Below are 22,159 nucleotides of genomic sequence, written 5' to 3'. Positions count from 1 at the left end.
TTTAAATCAACAGAAGACATTGTAGTCGCAAGTTTTTAAAGTGACAGGTAAAAAGATCTAGAAGATATCAAAAAGACAAAAGACCAACATACGCATAAAGCTAGCACACGAAAAGTGAACGCACACACAAAGAACACTGCTGGATAATTTATAAAACTGTTTCTATAATAGTAAACAGATGAACGGCAACCCAGAAAGGAGCATCCCAAGGTTTGTTTTTTTTTTTTTTTTTTAAAGAAGTTGTAAAACAGTAACACCCAGTTCTCTTGTTGAGAAGAAAACGAGAAAATATATTGGTATATATGTTGACTATATGTCAAAAGTCAAGTATTATCTTTTATCACTTTTATGTAATTTACTTGCTTATTGTTTGACGTAAGAGAAAAAGCAGCAGTCTGAACACACAGACTCTGAAAGTTAGAATTTCAGGAGCACAGACGCCTCAAAGTCAAAGGCATTTTGTGAAAAATGAAGAACCGTTCGGGTCCTTCCTGAAATATTTATGAGCTAAGTAGCAGGGCTTGCCTCTGCCCATGAGAAGGTGTGTAGACAATAGAAGGCCACCGAGTGCTGAGCGAGTGAGGCAGGAACGCGGATGGGAGCTCATGTCCCCAGTCTCTGCACTTTGGTTTGAAAATTAGTTAAAGCCCCAGCCGTGTGCCACCAAACCCAGCCATGTGCCACCAAACCCCAGCTGTGTGCCACCAACCAAACGAAGCTGCAGAATAGTACAACCAGCACCCTTGACTATTCTGAAGAGCTTTATCAACAACATTATTCCTGTTTGGATTTTACTTCTTGGATTGTATGGGGTGCTATAATATTTGCTAAAATAAATTTGATAAAAAACTTTACTTTTTTCTATATGCAAATATCAACTTTGGTTAAAAAAAAAAAGCAAAAGCTACTGGTGAAGTTATTTATTGTTCCTACAGGCATCAAAGGAGTAAGGTAATCTTTGTCACCACCAATTAAAAACTTTTCCGAAATAGGACTGTTATAAAACAATTAAACCTTGCAAATGCACCAGTCTCCAGGAAGAAAGTCCTGGAGGAAATTCTGCTTATTAAAATTGCAATTTTAGTTTCCATTAAAGGAGAGTAAGACAACAGAAGATGGGCTGGCAAGACAAATTATTTCTTAATGTCAGTTGAGCTCATTTCAAATGAGATAACGTATCTCCACCAGGTTGGGATCAGCACAATTTTGTCTCCTCAACTCATTTATCTAATTCAGTCATCGTGATTATAGCCTCACGGACTTCATTTTCAGAGAAAGAATTCTGCCACAAACAGCCTACACAACATGCTGATTACTGAACAGTTAATTCTAATTAACTTGGGCATGGCAAGAGAATTTTGATCAAGTCCTAGAATACAAATTTCGTCTATTTGTACTGGACCAACTTACATAAAAACCCAGAGTACAGTCTCCAGACAAAACAGTAAGAGTCAAAGAGATCTAATTTAAAGAAACAAATGAGAACATTAGAATCACAAATAATTTATTCTTTCGTTAGAGTTGATACAGTTTTAAATAGCGACAAAGCACACGGGGGCACAGAGGCTGTACGCACCTCAGTTGTAAGGCTCCCAAACCTCATCTGTTCACACTTGATGCCTATTTTCTACTGACCAAGTTGAAGAACACCGCGTATTGTGACCTTACACGCACGCACGTACTCTCTCTCACACAGACACACCGAAACCCTCCTTTGATTACAGTATGTTGAGAACAGTACGCTTCGCTTCTCTGAATTTACGGCACTCCTGTACTGTTTCCAGTTACAAGTGGCAAAAACAAATTCATTTACAAAGACTATGTTATACTGTCATATTCCCGGGACACAGACAGTTGTGAGGCTATGGCAACTTACCTTTGGACTAGACATTTTCAAAGTATGCTTAAACAGATGTGCTTAGAAATCTCGGTGCATGCTTTCTTGCCCAGTGCAACGTCCCCAAATTTAGCTAAAATCTGTCTCAAATAATGATTAAGTATGTCTTGCTTAAAAACAAGGAACCGTAAAAAAAATGCAACCTCTAGGCTTTCCACACAAATGAGAAATGTTTCATCATAAGCATGTTCCTGATAGAGTGACAAAGGTGGAGAGACAGGAACAGGAAGGAGCCCCTTTATATACCCAATGAAGAAAGTTAAAATGCAAGCGTGCGAAGTCTCCACGAACCAAGTATGCTCATGTTAAAAATAACAACAACAGATCAACACTGACTCCTCTGTGATGTGCCTAAGTGCTGACTGGACTTGGTAAGCTCCCTGACTACTCCAACAAGGCAGACACCAACACTTTCCCTTTTCAGCCATTGCTGTTGTAAGACAGGGTTCCTCCCACTCATTTACACAGACCCGCCGAAGTTCACAGATGCGACCTAATTATTGCCTTGCACTTGAAAACAGTATTATAAATCATCTTTACAAAAAGGCTTTAACACACAAAACTGGAAGGCTTTTAAAAAATGTCTCTGTACTCAAAAACTGTATCACAGTGCCCTTGCTAAACTGGTAGATAGGAGAGAAGCGAATTCCCTAAGAACTAACAGGGACGTGCACGGTGCCTGTCTTTCCCCTCCCGTGTCGTCACAGAGCACCACACCGCCAAGCCAAGTCTACCACACTCCACAGTCACAGGATTTCTGATTCTGCCCAGTGTGTAGTGTACCGCCTTGCATATTCATCACATGAAATAAACATAATATACAAAATATTGCTGCTGTAAAAAGTGTACATTTCCCCCTTCCCCTTACAAAATAATCTGTGGAAAAGTATGAACCCCCCTCAACCTCTGTGAACATACACGGCTGTTCACACCCTTCAGTCTGTGACAGTCCATTTGGAACACAGCTCCGAAACCACTGCAAACGACTCATGCCAATGCATTTTCTGTCCAATGTTGCCATCTAGAGTAGAAACGTGAAACGGGCCTATTTGGAAGCTACTAAAGCCTTTACAAACTAAATCACAAAGGCGCTTGCTGAGGAAGCAGCCACTTAGCCAAAGACTTTTCCAAATACGAGGTGGACCGGAAGGAGTCTTCACAGGGAGGCGTCCACAGCGCAGGAGTTGGGACAATATGGCTGCTAACAGGTACTGGCTACTGGAATGTAAGGACATTTTCACTGCTGGTAATTTCCATATTGTCCCTAAAAGACAAAGTTAAAAAAAAAAAAACAGAATTAGATAACAGCTTAATCTAAATTACTTTAACACAGAAAATTACCAATGTAATTTGTAAAGTCATCATATGAGGAAAGCAATGATACATCCAATAAGTACAAATGTTTATATATTATGACTCTAATTTTCCTGGTACTATATTTAATTGCAAATGGTTTTCCAGCCTACATGGCCCACAGGATTCAAAGCTGGACCTAGTAACACAGACCTGTAGCCCTTGAGTTGGGTTGCGGGTGGCAGGCAGAGCAGGTGGATCTCAGGAGCTTAACTAATGACCAGTGCAGTCAAAATGAAGCGCTGCAGCTTCTGTGAGAAACACATATACAGACCCACACACAGACACACACGCATGGGCACAACTAAACATTAAACATTTTAACTGGGTAAGGCCCGTGCCCTGAAGCTCACTGTTCCTTGTTACAGAGCCTAAGCCCAGCGCTGAATTAGGTTCTAAGCCTGCCGCTACCTTCATGGCTGCCGAAACACTCAAGACTCAGTTTCTTTGCCCACGAACTGAGAAAGGATGAGCCACATCAACATCACAGTTTCCGTCCCATCAAGGACTCTATATTAAACCCCACCTCATATCCATTCTAACCCTAAGAGGTGAGGCCATGACATGGCCTTCCACAGGGAGCAGAGTAGCGTGGTCTACACTGGCCACCACGGAGGCCAAACAGGACTGCTTCAGCCTACAAGTTTGAAACCAAGAATATGGTGAATACTTGTTTCAAAATAAGTTAACTGATTGACTAGAGCAAATTGATTGATTATAGCACACCATGTCTCAGCGCTGGAGGGGGGGGGGGACGACCCTTCCCTGTGCATGTATGAAGGGAGACGCTAATGATGAAAGCACACTTTACACAAGGGGCCTTGCCACGAGGCCTGAAGACTGAGGTCAGGACCCAGTACTGGAAGGAAAGAACGCCTCCTGCAAAGGTCCTCTGCCTCCACAGTGCGCCATGTGCTAGTGTGCTCCTGCGAGCGAGTCCACACAAGCCAAAGTGTGAATGAGCCAGGAGAGGTGGCACACGCGCCTTTAATCCCAGCACTCAGGGAGGCAGTGGCAGGTGGATCTTTGTGAGTTCCAGGCCAGCCTGGTCTAAAAAGCAAGCCCAGGAGAGTCACCCGGGGCTACACAGAGAAAACTTGTCTCAAAAAAATAAAAATAAAAAAGCATTAATGTTTTTTGTTTACACTAATTTTTAGGGAGTTCTTTTTCTCTCCTTCTATCCACTCATTTAGCTCTGCTCTACTTTCAACTGTTCCCAGAGGGCGCATCTAACTTGTTTTTCGTGTCTCAGATTGTTGTGTCTCTGTGCAGCGGTCCTGGATATAACAACTACATCTTGTGTTTTGTTTAACTGGTTGGTACAGGCTAGGAGGCAAATCTATCTTGACAAGAAAAGCCCTTCACTTTTTCAACAGTGTATGTTTCCCTCAGTGTAAGCTCCGTGATGGCAGTGTCACTCAGTCTGTTTTTGTCACCACTGAGTTGCTGTCACCTAGAAGGCAACCACACAGAGTCACCGCGTCGGTTTCCAGGATGTACGTGGTCAAGAAGGCTACAGTCCCAGCACTGACTCAAACTAAACACATGTCGACCGTGTGACAACCACACCTAGGTATTTAGATGAAAAAAGTAAGTGTCTGTGTCTACAAAGACTTGAACCTGAAATGGGAAGAAATCCTATCACAGAATGCTAATTAGTTATAAAGAACTGTTCACAGTCACAACAACATGAGCAAATGTCAAAACAGTTATGGCCAATAAAAGAAGTCCGACTGGGCTTGCAAGATGGCTTACCAAGTGGCACCTGCTGCCAAGTCTGAGGACCTGGGTTCAATTTCCAGGACCCACGGATGGAAGAACCAACCACCAACATACACGCACATGTGAACACATACACACACATCTTAAAATATGTGAATAAAGAAGTCAGATAGGGCTGGAGAGACGGCTCAGTGGTAAAGAGCGTCACCTGCTCTTCCAGAGGTCATGAGTTCAATTCCCAGCAACCACATAGTGGGTTCACAGCCATCTATAATGTGACCTGATGCCCTCTTCTGCAGATAAAGCACCCATGTACAATAAATAAATAAATCTTTAAAAAAATAAAAAAGAAGTCAGATAACATATGAACAACTGTGTTCTCTTTAGTGACAGAAGCCTATCAGTGGGTGTCTGGAGAGAGGGTGGATACTCAGGAGACTTTAGAGAGGCAGGATGGATCCTTCACTGTTTTGGTTTTGTTGATGACGCCAAAGTGTAGACAGTTAAAATACATCACTAAACTGTACAGCTTTACCGTGCAGTTTGTTACATGTAAATTAAGCTTCAAGAAAGCTCTTTTGTTTGTGTTTTTGAGGCAGTCCCATGTAGACCAGGCTGGCCTCTAACTCACCATGTACTGGAGGATGACCTTGCACTCATGAGCCACTGTGTCTCAATCTCCCCAGCGCTCAGATATAGACATCCGTCATCACCCCGGCTACTTCAAAATACAGAAAGGAAGACCAAGTGCGGGTCGTCCACTACTGCAGTCTCCCAACAAAGCAGCGTGGGAGGGACTGCAGGTGGGGAGGAGGGAAACGGTTCTGAGGCAGCCTGATGCGCATCAGAAAGAGCAAGAGGCCAGTGTGACTGAAATAGAGTAAGAGGGGCAGCTACTCAGGTTGTTAACACACAGCACGTGCCCAGACAGGAGGCTGGAAGGAAGCCGGCCGCCGCTCTCCTCCCCAGCCGATACAAGGTGTAACTTAAACTGTTTCAAGGCGGAAGCCAGCACGGAGGGAAGGGGCCAGAATGTGGCCACTGCTATTAAAACATCCCTCCAGACGGGGGCAGGAAGGATGGACCCAGGGTCCACATGGGTGATAGTCATAGTGCTGGCCTGAGGAAGAGGTTTTAAAAAGTAGATAGCTACTAGATACACTTTGGAGGGAAAGGTAGTGAGATCTGTTGCTTGACTCCATGCTCAACTTACCAAAAACAAAGGTGGGGGGGGGGTGAATGATTCAAGGTTGTCAGCCTAAAGAGCTGGTTACAGAGACGGAGAACACAATGCACGCTGAAGACGCGTTCGCTTTCAGCTTGCCCTGAACTATAGAAACCACCATGGCAGTTATATCAGCACTGGGCTACAGAATCTGCTTCGGTTTCCATGCTCCCCTCCATCCTCAATAACCAGCGCGGAGGCTGGACGGGCACGGTGGCCCTCCTGTAACCCCGGGGCTCCAGGCGCACAGACGACGGCGGCCCCTGCAGCAAGCTGGCTAGCTAGAGGAAATCAGTGTGCTCAGGGTTCAAGTGAGGGATGCTGCCCCGGCCAGTGTATGAGCACACATGAGTACACACCACACACAAGATAAAAGCGCAACAGATCAGCAGGACAAGTGGAAAGCTAGACTGCTCAGGGACTTACCCAGGCACCTAGGCTCTCTATCTAGCAATTCCGACGGACTCTGATGCAGAAGAGCTGCAAAAGCTGAAAAGCAGCAGAGAGGTGTTGACGCTAAAGACCTCTAAGGGAGAAAAAGGAGCACGTGCCAAATGCCAGAAGGAAGACGCAGCTGCCCGACAAGCCCTCAGCATCCACCTGCCTGTGTCATCCGTACGGCACGGGGGCAAGAATAACAGGTGTTATGACTGGAGTCTCACCTTATAAAATACTGAGTTTAGAAATAAAGTATTAATTTGGAGTTTAGAATGAATCAAATTATCTAATTAGATTTTTAATTTTTAATAGTTTATCTTAAGTTATGCTACTTGTATGTATCTGTACATAGCTATAGGCACACAAATACAGCCCACGTGACAGTCAGATTCCTTGGCGCTGAAGTTGCAGGTGGCTGAGGCAGCTGACATGGTGCTGGACACTGAACTCGAGTCCTGCCAGTACAGACAGGGCCCTCCCTCATCAGGTCTCCTTACGGCTTCTTAAATAGTCAAGAATAATCCTACTTTTCAGGATGGCTCGGCGGTTAAGAGCACTGGCTGCTCTTCCAAAGGTCCTGAGTTCAATTCCTGGCACCCACACCTCAGCTCACCACCATGTGTAACTCCAGTTAAAGGGACCTAGTGCATTCTCTGACTTTCACAGGCACCGTACACACATGGTGCATACACACAGATGTGTGGACAAAGCAGCCACACGCGACACATGACAAAAGAACTAAGCTCATTTCTGCCCTCTCCTCCTACTGTGACCTGCTTACAAGGGAGCATGGCTTATGTGTCTGCGCGCTTCTGTCGGTCTCTTTGCTTAGAGAGCAATGCCGGCACAGGGTGCTGCGGCCTGACCGGGCAGGAAACACTGCTTATGGCTCTGACGCTGGTTGGCGGAGCATCTGGGCTGTTCTCAAATTAAAACTTCTAAGCTCACACAGTTCCGTGTGCACAACTCCTCATGTTAGGACAAGCGGTGAACACATCCAAAGGTCCTCACTGAAAATCCACAGCGGACAGAACAAACACTCCATGGCCTCTCAATCTTCCCACAGCAGCGAGGATAAGAATGCGGTGTTGGTGAGTGCCTACAACAGCACACGCTACAAGTCTGAGGCGCCTGATTAAGAAGAGAAGAACTTTCATTTTTTCAGGTTTCAGAAAATCGTATCATAGGGTAAGATACATGTCAGCACGTGAAATCTAAGGGTAGAGAGAAGACATGTGGCGGTAGATCCACCCGTGGAGGGACAAAGCAGATCTACAGTGCGGAGCAGGGGAAAGCACAGGCCAGCTGCACCCTTAACAAACACGAGGGACAGCAGAGAGACACTGACAGAGAGTAATGCCCAAGGACAGCGAGCTGCACCTTATTTCAAGTTGTTACTAGTAAGAGTAACTGTTATTGAACTGTGCAGGCATCCTAAAATATTTTAAAGTACTATTTGGGGTGGGTAGTGGCTAGCAAACAAGAGAAAGAGGCTATGTGTGATGACACATGCCTGAAATTCCACTTCTTGGAGGCCGAGGCTGGTGGGTCATCAGCTCAAAACCATTTGAGCAACACAGTGAAATCTTGACTCAGAAATCAGGAAAACAAACAAGCAAACAAAGTCCAGAGAAGAAGAGCAATGTGGCAGCTCTACCAGGAGATACCTTACCTGGTCGTACCCATAAGGCCTCTGCTGGGGTGGCTGTGGTGGTCCTGGCTGTGTTGGTCTATAGCCCCCATACTGTTGACCTTGACCCTGAGGATAATTAGGATACTGAGGACCTGGACCGCCCTGGGAAGGACCTGCGAGAGAGTTAACAGCAACAAGCACTCAGGTGAAGCTAGAAAGAATCTCCACAATTTCAGCAAGGATTTCAAATGAGACGTTACGACAGTCTTGTATCTCAACTAAAAAGGACCCGTTAGCACCTTGACCTTCCCAGGGTGTGTTGTGAAGTGAATGTTAATGGTTGCAGTAAAAGTGAAAACAACAGCCTGTTGCCTCAGTGAAATGACTGTGCTAAATGCACACACTGGAAGTTGGTAAGACAGACCTGGGAAGCTGCCCGGCAAAGCCATAGTTAATCTCTGCACTTACCCAGGAGGCAGCCAGTGTAGCCAAGAAGCTGGACCACGCCACAACTTCCGAATAAATTGGGGAATCAATGACACATCTTGAAATCACCAAAATGATTTTTTTTTGGTTATAGTACTATCAATCAACATATCCCCCACAGTATTTTAAAATGAAAATGAATGACTCAAAAGGCACAAGCTACATGTGAAAAGTTGATTGAAAATGTACACTCTGAGGGCTGGAGAGATGGCGCAGAAGTTCAGAGCACTGTCTGCTCTTGCGAAGGACTCAGAGCGCTTTTTTCCCAGCACCCCTACAGCAGCTAACAACCATCTGTAGCCCCAGTAATCCATGCCCTGTTCTGAGCTCCTGAAACATCAGGCACACACGTGGTGCACATACATACATGCAGAGAAAACACTCACACACACCCCAATACAACTAAATAGATCTTTGAAGAAAATACACTCTGAGAACCAATCACTGTTAATACTTTAACCTCACCCATGGGGAGGGACGGACTGTCTGCTTTAGAAGCTCAACTAGTGACGGCTGGGACACTTCAATGTCTCCCCCACAGCCACTGAAAACAGTGACAGCAGAGAACCTCAGAAGAGAATAATCAATTTTCAAATTCAAATAAATGCTACCAGATCATTTGAGTATTACATATTAAACTGTTGTTGTTATTATTATTATTAGTTTAGTTTTTTCTTTTATTTAATTTTTAATTTATGTGCATTGGTGTGAGGGTGTCAGATCTTAGAGTTACAGACAGCTATGAGCTGCCATGTAGGTGCTGGGAATTGAACCCAGGACCTTTGGAAGAGCAGACAGTGCTCTTAACTACTGAGCCAACTCTCCAGCCCTAGTTTTTTCAAGATAGGGTTTCTCTCTATATGTAGCCTTGGCTGTCCTGGACTCATTTTGTAGACCAGGCTGGCCTTCAACTCATAGCAATCTGCTTGCCTCTGCCTCCCAGAGTGCTGGGATTAAAGGCGTGCGCCACCAGGCCCGGATGCATATCACAGTATGAAAACTCTCAAATAGAAGTTTGACAAGTGAGGCCTGTAAGTGAGCACAAGGGGAAAGTCTCCCTTAGGATTCCTGTCATTCATAAAAAAATTTTGTCTTTTCCCACTATATCAGAAGTTCATTTAGTGACATCAAATTTATTCTTACGCAACTGCAAAAAAATTTATCTGACATGCAAAAGTCATGAAAAACATAGATAGATAAGATAGATAGACAGATAGATAGATAGCAAGCAAACAAAATTATTTAAAGCCAGATATTGTAATAGGCTTTTTGGTAATGGAAGTACTAGGGATTAAATCCAGAGCCGTGTGCACACTAGGCAGAGGAAGCAGATAGCACTATGAATGTTTCATAGGCAACACCGCTGTACTTTGTCCTAACTCTGTATGATGCACCAATTCAGTAAATACACTCCCTTAGCAGTGCTTTTAACTACAACGCCAAACACTGCCTTCATGCATTCTGAATGATCATTCCCACTGCACTAAAAAGGGAACTTTTATAGGGACAGTTACTTTTTTATATCTAATTACTACTGGCCTAAGCTCATACAAAACTACTTTCTGTTCATATGCAGACCTGAAAATTCATTTTTGTCTTTAAACTGTCACCTTCCCGTTAAGCAATGATCCAGCTTTAGTCTGTAGTTCTTTCTGAACAGCTCATTAGTTTACCTCAGGGGACCCTGTACATGTGTGTTCACATGTATGTGCATGTCCATGCTAAAGCTCTGCTTTGTGTTTTCAGACAGCCTCATTGGGTAAAACTAACTGGCCAGTAGGCCCTAGGGACCCTCCTGCCTCTGCTGTCCAGGGCTCTGACTAAAGATGGGCATTTTTAGGTGGGTGCCAAGAATCTGACTCAAGTCCTCATGCACGGGCACACACTTTTACCAACTCAGTTATTTCCCTGTGCCTTTAAAAGGGTATTTTAAACCGGGCTAAAATGATGCTTGTAATATGCTAAGGCTGGAGAGATGCTGATGCAGTGGCTAAAGGCACTTGCCACCAAACCTGATAGCCTGAGTTCGATTCCCAGGACACACATGATGGAAAGAAGTGATTCCTATAGTTTATCCTGACTTCAACACGTGCACCATGCTCCGCGTGTGTGTGTGTGTGTGTGTATGCGCGCGCGCGCTCCCTCTCTAAATCAATCAATCAATGCTTAGAATGTAAGATAAAAGTTAAACATTACTTTTACTTGTATGTTTCAGAAGAACAATCACCAAACGTTTTGGTCTAAAGGCGGGACCCAGAGGACTCACCGTAGCCCTGCTGCTGCCCCGGGTAGCCCTGCTGCCCTGGGTACTGCTGCTGCTGGGGTGGGTACCCTTGCTGCGGCGGCGGTCCCTGGTAAGCATCTTGCTGTTGGCCGTACTGTGAGTTTCCTACAGGGAGAAGGGGAAGAGCAGACGGAAGCACTGAGAGGGGCCGCCTCATCAACCCTTTGTTCTCCCCTAAGATGCACAGCCAACAATACAAGAACAAAATGAAATGCCATACTGATTTTTTTTTTTAAAGTTAACAAAACAAAGAAAAACTCAAACCAAACAGAAGGATTTCGGCCAAACAAACTGCAGTTAAAGCCAACTGTGCAAGGTTGAACTGCAGCTCTGCCAGCGCCTCTGCCATTACGAGCATTACATTACTGGAGCACCACAGTCCAAAGATCATGACTACACTACGTAAAATAAAAAAGACAAAATTAAAGACAGCTACAGGAGCACACTCTAGCTACACAACACCAGCAAGCTGTTCCCTAAAGGCACTATGCTGGGAGGTAAACAACACAAATGTGTACACACACACACACACACACACACACACACACACACACACACACAGAGGGGTAGAGGGAATGGGGTCAATGGATTTACGGTCAAGGAGGAAATTCCCACGGAGCAAAGAAGCATTTTTCAATGTTTTAGTCTTTTTACTGCTGTTAGAAATGACACGTTGTGGTTACACATTCTGAATATTTGTAAGGTTGTTTTGGGGAGCTCTGTAACTTTCCAGACAGCCAGCAACTAGTATTCTACAAGGGCTTTGCATGGGCAGACACTGTCCTATGGAAGAGCGGCTGTTCCTGCAGGAGGGATGTGCTGTGCATGTGTGAAGGTATATAGATACCTCCTTCGTAGTAATGTTGGGAGGATTCCTCATAAGGCCTATCGTAGCCTTGTTCAGGATACGACGGTTGCTGATAACCGTAATCATTATGACCTACATCAATTCGACAAGAGACAGGAAGAAACGTTAATGGCCACTGAGTGAAAACCCTACAATTAAACTTTAAGATAAAACTGAAGAAAAGAAAAAAAAAAAGAAAGAAATAGAAATGGAAATACATAAAAAATAATTTTAATTGCATTAGCAAGTATTTACCAGCGTGAATGCTTTCACAGTCAGATAACGTGCACATTTTTTCAAAGCAAAGAGCAGTAGTTTTAGAAATGTAACAATCGTTCTCTTAACTTTGATCATCCTCACTGAGAAAAAAAAGCCCTTAAGTTCTATTTTAAAAAAGAAAATGAGAACATTTAGGCCTCTCACATGTGAGTAACTCGAGTTAACTCAGAATGAACAAAGGATGCAAATTATCACACAGCCCTGTTCTGCGGCTGCTCACAGCCTATGCTATGAACACCACAGAACAGATGAGGCGCTGAAGCTCTTCCCCTGGAAAGGAGCTCACGTGAGTTCTTAACAGGTAACACTTTATTGCACCAAGAACAAGTGTTTCACAGTGTTTTCAGGGTTTTTTTTTGTTTCTGGTTTTGTTTTTGTTTTTGTTTTCTTTTAATTTTTTAAGGGTCTCTCACCCTGGCTCTTTTGGAATTCACTATGTATACTAGGGTAGCCTTGAATTTAGAGACACACCTGTATAGCCCAAGTAAAGATGTATCTCTTAATGCTGTCATTTTAAACATCTTTAGAAGTATTTCTAAAGTATACTGTACAGAAAAGTTCATACAATTCCTATTTTCTGAGTTGGAGGACACCTTAAGTTTTATGACACAGTAACTTTCACTATTTTCTCATCTTCTAAAGTTTCACTTTAAAAAATGTAGGAACTAAGTTGCTGAAACATGGTACTAATGTTCTGAGGATGCCTAATTAGGATGAAGGACTACACTCACTACACGATGGAAGCCCCAAGCCACTTTAAGAGCTGACAAGATGCGACCAGCCAGCATCCTGCGGCCAGTGCCCTGCTGGAGACACAAGTTCTACTGGGAGCCAATCAAGCCCATTCACTTAAGCAGTGTCTGCAGATGCTCTCTTGTTGTCATTAGGGTTTGTTTACTCTGAGAGCTCCACCACGTGGCCCACAAAGCACTCACTGCCTGGCCCTTTATAGACAACTAGGCCAGCTAGTCATCCTGTGTTCATGGGCATCATTATCGGGACACGAGAAGAGGCTCTATTTTGCCTAAGGAAATATAATTGTTGATATAAACAGAACATGCTACACATGTCAAGACCTGTGAAAACATGATACCACTTAAACTGAGAACATTCAAGCACAAGTAATTATAGTAACTTTAAGTTTAATATTTACAAAGATAACACATCTATTTTGAATAGAAACGTTTAAAATAAGACAAAATTTTTACATTTTATCAAATACCCAGGACCAAAAATTGAGTTCAATATAATTGCTTAAGCTGTACTATAAAAACTTTAAAGATCATTTATTCTCAGACATCACCTTTAAATTTTTTCTGTAAACATACTATAACCTTATTAAAGTTTCTCAATTAAAAAATACTTAATATATCTACATAGAAATAAGGGAAGGAAAAAACCCAACATTCTGAATATTCATGGCAAGAAAATCTGAGATAAAAAATACACCATTCTAACTGGAGCTACCTAGGTATGCTGTCATCATTAATAAACGTGCACTGTGTATATATAAAGCACCACGGCAGCCTGCCCTCTCTGTCCCCATCAGTGCCTCTGTGGTGACAGTCAGTGTCTACGCAGATCCACCTTTATGGTTTCATGGATGAAGAGAGGCAGATAAAATGCTCTTTGCAGCACACCAGACTCCATCTTACTGGTGTGCATCAAGTTCTAGCCAAGGAGTCCTAATACTTTAGCCTGAACTTTCTTTGCCATACAATTTACATAAAAAATAATGAAAGAACTTACTATATGGATAAGTATTTTGGCAAACCATTTCATTATAAGACAAATCACTGTTTAATATTACTTTTTACCTATTACTATTACCTATTACTTTACCAGTTATATGTATTTTAGATAACTTTTGTTCAACATAAAAATACTAAATTTTCAAACAAAAAAGATGTTTAAAACGTGTAGTAAAAATCGGCTTGTGTGCCTAGAATGCCATCATACGTGCTTGCTTAGTGAGCAGAGTCAGCGTCTCACAATTCGCCTTCCCTTTTAAAGGAGGTGGGGAGCCACTAAACTACAAGTGCAAATGCCTTGCTTCCTCAGTACTATTTAGTGCCTAGCTATTGGTATACTGTGGACACAACTTTTCTCAAAAGCAATCATATAAGCCACAGCACTTTCACAAGAATGTGACATAGAGAAAATGAAAAATACTCAGGAACTATGCTCTGTAGTTCTTTCTACAGAGCCATATTCTTTATATAGAACATGTAAGAGCAAATCAATGGGTTAACTCTACAGCATGTAAATTAAATCTCTGTAAAGAAGCAGGGTGTGGTGGTGCATGCCTTTAATCCCAGCAGAGGCAGGGGAGGCAGAGGCAGGGGAGACAGGCAGGCAGATCTCTGTGAGTTCGAGGCCAGCCTGGTCTACAAAGGGAGTCCAGGACAGCCAATGTTACACAGAGAAACCCTGTCTCAAAAAACCAAAAATTCAAAAAGGGCCGGAAAGATTTCTCAGTGGTTAAGGGCACTGTGTGCTCTTGCAGAGGTTCTGAGTTCAATTCCCAGCAACCACAAGGCGGCTCACAACCATCTATAATGAGATCTGGTGCCCTCTTCTGGCCTGCAGGCCTAATGCAGGCAGAGCACTGTATCCATAATAAACAAATCTTTATTTAAAAAAAAATCTGCATAAAGATACAGGAAGGAAGGAAGGAAGGAAGGAAGGAAGGAAGGAAGGAAGGAATGAATCAGTACCATTTGTTTCGGGTTCAAATGAACAATCCTAAACATAGAAGGATTCTCTTTCCCATGAGAGAAGAACATTATGACAAGTGCCACTCCTGTGGTGCCAGCAGTGGCTTACAAATAAACCCTGACGTAATTACACACCAGTGCTTACTGCTGGTACTGTACAACACCCACATAGTTCTAAATGAAAAACCGAGCTGGCAGTTCCTTCACCCTTCATTAAAAAGCCGTGAAACGCTTTCTACATTAACACTGGGCAGGGAGAGGGCAGGGAAGGGTAGCATTAGGAGAGATTACCATCAGGGTAATATTGCTGGTTCATGCCTTCTGGAGGACCTTGTCCACCATGACTGTATTGGTCCCCAAAATAGTCTTCCTGGCCTGAGTACTGCTGTGGTGGGCCTGAAAAACCACAACCAGTCAAGACGTAAATCATTTGTTCTCTATGTCATCCAAGGCGTTCTTTCTAATCTGACGTTACAAGAGACCTGCTTCTCAGCTGTAGATGCCCCTCCAATGCTCTGGCACTTCTGACGCTTTTAATCACTTCCATACATGCTAACCTACGCACACAGCAGGTCCACAGTCACATTTATAAAATTAATATAAGACCACACACATAATATCAAACAATACAAACTCAGCGAAACAGCCCCATAGAAAAGGCTGAAGCTGGTGGAAACTGACCTTACTTTAGTGTCAGAATACTCTCAAGTAACACTGGCCTTGTTCCTGGTCATATATTTAGTAGCTTCTAAGAGAAGGAAGCACTTTCTGTTGTAAATTTTGATTTAAAAAAACTTTTATGACATAGTATTTTCCTAGAAAATAACAGACAAAAGGCAGCTATGTCCTGGGAGGCTCCTGTGCACCTCATGACCCTCTGTACCCTAAACCCTGCTATCTTTGGAGATGTTAGGGGAGTCCAACAAAAAGGCCTGGGTTTACCTAGATTAAAAAGCTCATTAAAATTTAAAGCCTTTCAGTTACTGTTATTTACATTAAACGAGGAATTTTCCAAATGGCCTCTCACCCTGCTGCGGAGGCCTGTAGGGAGGCATCTGCCTCTGGCCCATCATGTGGTTGCCTTGGTTAACTTGTCCCATCATCCCCATGGGGGGCTGCTGTCCTTGGTAATGCTGCCCACCTCCAGGTGGCATGCTGTACTGCTGAGAAGGAGGTTGCTGGTGCATCATGGGACCTGAGGACACATAAAACATCATCACACAGTATTTCAGCACAACATTTCATCATCTCAAGATAAATGTAAGAATTTCTTACAACAAAATACAGGAAATGTGCAACCAGACAAGGAGCAATGACGTCAAGGATGAATGAGTCTGTGCACTACGCTCACACGCCCAAACTCATCTGCAAGGAGGAAAACAACCCAAGCCCTGGGAGTTGCCCTCAGGTCCCCCCGAAGAGTGCTCCAGTCATGTTTAAAAATCAAAATGGAAACCTCTTCCTAACCATATGCATTTCCTCTACCATATCATCTAGAATGGTATGGTAGAATAAAACCCCCTACCGTTGTATGAGAAAAGCTATGAAAAATAAACCAAGTGTTCCATACCAAACCCAGTAAAAGACCCAAATTTCAGGATTTCCATTTCACTCTTTCCTGCAGCTGGGAGCTAAAGATTTCTTTATTCATATGTATGTAAGCTTGCATGATCTATGCACGGCACATGCATGCAGGAGTCCAGTGAGCAGACGTTACAGAGGTGTGGGAGCTGCCCAGCGTCAATGCTCATGTCCTCTGGAGGAGCAGCAAGCACTGTAACCACCGAGCATGTCTCTGGCCCTTCTCTTCTTCCTTTTAGTAGACATTTATTCAACAGTGCTAAGTAGAAAGCTATACACACACTTGCCAAACAGATCACTTGGGTTTTATAAACTCCAATATTAGGACAAAATTTCAAAAGGAAATTTTTTTCCCTTTCCCAAGCTTTATAAACTTGAAATAAAAGAACTACAGTTCTTCTTTTAAAAAAAAAAAAATTAAATTTGGGGGCTGGAGAGATGGTTCAGAGGTAAGAGTACTACTGACTGCTCTTCCAGAGGTCCTGGGTTCAATTCCCGACAACCGCATGGTGGCTCACATGATTTGATGCTCTCTTCTGGCCTGCAGATGTATATGCAGGCAGAGCACTGTATACAAAATAATAAATAAATCTTAAAAAGTTAAATTTTGTTTGTATGGGTGTTTTGCCTGCATGCGCATGTATGCCCACAGAGGCAAAAGAGGGCGCTGGGTCCCCTAGAACTGGAGGCACAGATATGTGAGCTGCCATGGTCCAGACTGAGTGCTTCTTAATAACTAAACCTCCTCACCTGCTGAGCCCCCCTCAAAAAAATGACCAGGAAACGCACTGTACAATGGCATGGGCTCAGAAAATAGAGCCACACAATCTACAGGTGAGAATCCAGGGGAGCAAGTACCACTGCTGCAGCACACACAACAGTGAAGAGTTGTCACATGACCAGCAGATCGGGTCTCATGCTGCCACCTCGCAGTGTAAGCTGTCCCTTAGAGGGCTGCTGGGTAATGGCACAACAGAGCTCCTCATTCTACTGACCACTCTCACCAGCCTGGGGGGGAGGGGGGAGGGAGAGGAGGAGGGAGAAGGGGAGGAGGGAGGGGGAGGCAGAGGGAGAGGAAAGGGAGAGGGAGAGGGAAGAGGGGAGGGGAGAAGGGGGGAGGGAGATCTTGCAGTATCCCACTTACATAGGGCTCCCTTTAACTAAATTAGGAGTGACATAAGAAAGTACAAAAGGCAAAGACCAGAGAACTTGGGAAAGTTCTGCAGGTAACAGTGACTCAGGTGAGCCAAAGACTCATTATCCTGTACATTGCCATTGACAATGGGACACCAAAACTTTACCTCCTTGGCAATGTGACCAACTGCTTCATCTAAAGAAAGAAGAATATGAATAATAACTTCAAAAAATAAAAATGATTAAAAAGAAGAAAGACTTTCTCAGAGCTGTTTTCTTCATAACTACCTTTGTCTGTTCTGCTTTTTTTTCTAACTCTTGTCTCTTCTCTCCAATTTTTATTATGGTAAATATGAGCTTTCCACAGCTTACTCTGAGGCCCCTAAGCATGGAAATACTGTCACAGTAGGGACAAGCTGGCTCATAAGAGTGGTGAGGAAGCAAGCCCTGGGCACCCAGCAGATGCCACTCAAAGCATTTCACAGGCATTTGCCCTGTGCTCTGACAGCCAAGGAATCCAGAGGCCAAGATAAGACAGCTGGGGGCTGGAGAGATGGCTCGGAGGTTAAGAGCACTGACTGTTCTTCCAGAGGTCCTGAGTTCAATTCCCAGCAATGTTATGATATGGTGGCTCAACCATCTATAATGTAATCTGATGTCCTCTACATACAGGCAGAGCACTGTATAATAAATAGATAAATAAATACGTCAGACAGCTGAGGTACAGGGTGAGAGGATGCGTCTCAAGTTCAAAGTGCACACCTCCTTCTGTCCTTCTTCTCACTTGCCAAAGTTCACAGACCCAGAGCAAACACTGCCACAGAAAGCTCCGAAACACTCACGAGCGTCACTGAATTTACCATTTTTAACACTTGTGCCTGCACATGCCAGTATGCCACATTCATGCCTGGAGTCCACGGAGGGCACTGGAGTTACCAACAGCTATGAAGTGCTAAATGGCTGTGCAAGGAGTCAAACCAGGGTCCTCTAGAAGAGCAAGTGTTCTTAACCACTGAGTTATCGCTTGACTCATATACTTCAAACTCTTATTTCCTATATGGTAAGGTATTTATAATGTTATTACTCATAATTGTATTGTCAACCTGACTGGACCTTTGTATAATTTCAAGAAATGAAAGCTCTGTCTTATTTTTAAAGAACGCCTTGCTTAGAAGTCACTGTGTTAGACCATATCTGTATACTGCAGGCAAAAAATGAAACAGTAATAGCTAGGGAAGGGGGCCCCATAAAAAATCCACAACAGCAAAATTCTGTCTCATTCGAAAGCTCTTCCAGGAGAAAGAAAACACCAGCACAAGCCACAGCCAGGCAAGACCACGCCATCCGAGCCCTCTCTCTTGGGACTGCCATCCAAGCTCCAACCCCCAAAACCTCAATCACCTCCCTTTTATTCTGTCACTCCTCTCCAGGATCCCGACACCACTCAGGATCCATCTACAGGCAGAGCAGACCGGACAGGACGGCACTACACGGACCGGGCGATCTGCACCACCCTTGAAAGCCTGTCCAGGAGAAGAGCTCAGCACCTCAATTCTAACTGTCTAGGACACACACTGTTTCCCTTAACACACTAATAGAAACAAAACAGCTAAATGACAAAGGCTAAGAATGTATACACTACAGAGGAAAGCACGCTTGCAAATGAACCTATTACAGATAATCATTTCTTTTTTTGTTGTTTTGGTTTTTTGACACAGGGTTTCTCTGTGTAGCCTTGGCTGTCCTGGACTCCCTTTGTAGACGAGGCTGACCTCAAACTCTCAAAGATCCGCCTGCCCCTGCCTCCCGAGTGCTGGGACTAAAGGCGTGCGCCACCACGCCTGTCCCCAGATAATCATTTCTGCAAATAACATCAGGCATTATTATTTACTTCACAGATATTCCTTCTTTTTACATGAATTATTTTGATATTAGGCATACTACAATAATACATACACAAAAAAAGTATCATACCTTATTAACCTAGGCTACATTTTACCATGTATTTTGCAAAGGACATAAAAGAAATAATCACCATTTCCACACTATTCCATCTTGAATTTTACAACCTACTGCACAGTCTACATAGCAAGTCTATATTAAACACATGGAAAGTAGTCCAAAATTGCTACATTTTATATTACTGGAACCCTTAGAATTTTGTCAAGAAGCAAATTTGTGTGCTTTTTATTATGTACCAGGCCCAAGGCTAGGAGCCAGGCTGACAGACAGATGTGAAAGGGTTGGGGGTATAGTGCCTCCACCACCACCACCACCAAGTAATTAGCTACACTCTCAAAACCATCAACAGCAGCAAGGTAAGAAAATCTGGTTTTCTTGTGGGCATTGCAGGCATCCTCACAAACTAGTCTACGAACTAATTGTGGATTTTGCTTCCTGGTGTCTGAAGAAAATTAGATGTGTTGTAGATTAATAAATCGCCAGGCGTGGTGGTGCATGCCTTTAATCCCAGCACTCAGGAGGCAGAGGCAGGCGATCATTGTGAGTTCAAGGCCAGCCTGGTCTATAAAGGGAGTCCAGAACAGCCAAGGCTACAGAGACAAACCCTATGTCAAAAAACCAACAAATAAATAAATAAATAAAATAATTAAAAATAATTAATAATAATAGTAAGAAACTAATAAATAAAAAATAAACAAATCTAACAACAAAGCTAGGGTATATTTTAGTTAGCAACCCCTCAAAAAATTACTTACAGTTTGAACTAGACTCCACAGTGACTCATAAAAACATTCATTGGTAAACATCTGTTGTTGACTGGATTTCAAAAACTCTGGATGTGTGTGGCACAGTGACAATCTGCTGTGAAACAGCCTTGCCTACCTGAGTAGACAGCCATGGGGATGGGCCACAGTGGAATACACAGCTTGGACTGGTACTCTTTGCCTAGCATTCACAGAGCACCTGGATGGACCCCCAGTGGTACGTAAACCAGGCAGTACGTAACCCGGCCCGCATGGAGGCAGTGTAGGCAGAGGATCAAGACTCGAAGGTCATCGTCAGCTACCTAACAAGGTGGAGCCACAGCCTGGGCTACAAAGTAAGGAGTGGGGGGGGGGGGGGATTGGGAGGGCTTGGCGGGAGTAGAGGGAAGGGGAAATATATAATTATTTTACAATTTCAAAAAATAACAGCTGAGGGATGACAGAACCACAGAGAAAAGGATGTTGGTTATGGCCAAAGGAAATCTAGCTAACTCTCCAGCCATTCAGCCACATGATGTAGTGTGACCAAAGCAAAACACAGCATCTAACTGTCATGAACATGATGATAGAGGAAAAAAAATAAACAATTATGCAATGAAAACCACTGAGCTCTCTATGAACAGCCTAAGCCTAAGTCTATTCTGCTGTACCGACAGGCCATGTGTATGAAACAGTTTAAAACCAATGTCAAGTCTGGAAGGGATTCCTTCTTCACGTTGTGTGCTTCTTTCACCTTCCAGAGTTTTCTTATTAAACAGAAACTGGTGTGTTACAACAAAATATATGGTCTGGACTACAAGAGAAAAACTGCAATACACTTCAAGCCCTTCCTCAGTGCACCCACGGGGCCAGCAGTCGTCGTAAGACTTCAGTCATGATGGGGAGGAAGGACAAGGATGACATGACTCAGTTACGGAAAACACTAGTTACCAACAAGACACTCCCATGAATTGCTCCAAATAACTCATTCGTTTGCTCATTTTCTATTCTTGAAATTTAGTGAATGAATTATTATTTGTGACCACCACCAAAAGTTTCAGAGCAGTGAGGCCGGTATTGGAAACAGTCCCCAAACAGTAAAATCATTTTAATTTCTAAATTGGCGGTCCTACAGTTCCTGAACTTGGGTTGCGTCTGGAGCCATGAAGCAGGAGTCACAGCCAGTAGGTTAATCACGCTGGCAATCGTTTCATCAGATCTGTCTAAGGAGCCCAAGGCAACGACTGACTGGTGAGCTATGTGTGCGGTTCCCCTGGCAGGTGACCAATGCCTCCTGATGCTCAGAGGAAGGCAGCAGGGACAGCATCCCCAGTCCCCCTCTCCTGATGCTCAGAGGAAGGCAGCAGGGACAGCATCCCCAGTCCCCCTCTCCTGATGCTCAGAGGAAGGCAGCAGGGACAGCATCCCCAGTCCCCCTCTCCTGATGCTCACAGGAAGGCAGCAGGGACAGCATCCCCAGTCCCCCTCTCCTGATGCTCAGAGGAAGGCAGCAGGGACAGCATCCCCAGTCCCCCTCTCCTGATGCTCAGAGGAAGGCAGCAGGGACAGCATCCCCAGTCCCCCTCTCCTGATGCTCAGAGGAAGGCAGCAGGGACAGCATCCCCAGTCCCCCTCTCCTGATGCTCACAGGAAGGCAGCAGGGACAGCATCCCCAGTCCCCCTCTGAATGATGCCTTTGCGCTTCTTCCTCTTCTTGGTGAACCTATGCCTTGGGGACAATAATCTAACATATCTACATGTAGAATGGCATTCAGTTGAGTTCCACGGGTTCTTCCAAAAGTCACAAAACCTAAAGGGGGTTGGAAAAAACCCTCAGACTTACTTGCTCTCCACTAGG

At 43.9% G+C, this 22,159-nt stretch overlaps 1 protein-coding gene across 3 annotated transcripts in view; it reads right to left on the bottom strand.

The window, feature by feature from the left end:
* Nucleotides 1–1,487: 1,487 nt before the first annotated feature.
* SS18 (SS18 subunit of BAF chromatin remodeling complex) overlaps nucleotides 1,488–22,159 on the bottom strand; it is a 63,327-nt gene continuing 42,655 nt past the window's right edge. The window contains exons 6-11 of one of the 3 annotated variants that reach the window (XM_084780219.1): nucleotides 15,909–16,076; nucleotides 15,173–15,277; nucleotides 11,886–11,978; nucleotides 11,021–11,143; nucleotides 8,308–8,441; nucleotides 1,488–3,161 (exon numbers count right to left, since the gene is read on the bottom strand). In XM_084780219.1, coding sequence (XP_084636345.1) covers nucleotides 3,135–3,161; nucleotides 8,308–8,441; nucleotides 11,021–11,143; nucleotides 11,886–11,978; nucleotides 15,173–15,277; nucleotides 15,909–16,076 — 650 coding nt within the window. In that variant the 3' untranslated portion in view covers nucleotides 1,488–3,134. The remainder of the gene's footprint in view (nucleotides 3,162–8,307; nucleotides 8,442–11,020; nucleotides 11,144–11,885; nucleotides 11,979–15,172; nucleotides 15,278–15,908; nucleotides 16,077–22,159) is intronic. The other 2 variants (XM_084780220.1, XM_084780221.1) reach the window with 2 other exon arrangements.

This window comes from Acomys minous (genome assembly GCF_964271855.1).
Source record: "Acomys minous genome assembly, chromosome: 4".
Classification (NCBI taxonomy): domain Eukaryota; kingdom Metazoa; phylum Chordata; class Mammalia; order Rodentia; family Muridae; genus Acomys; species Acomys minous.
The sequence above is the reverse complement of the archived record's forward strand: the minus strand, read 5'-3'. Positions and strand labels throughout refer to the sequence as shown.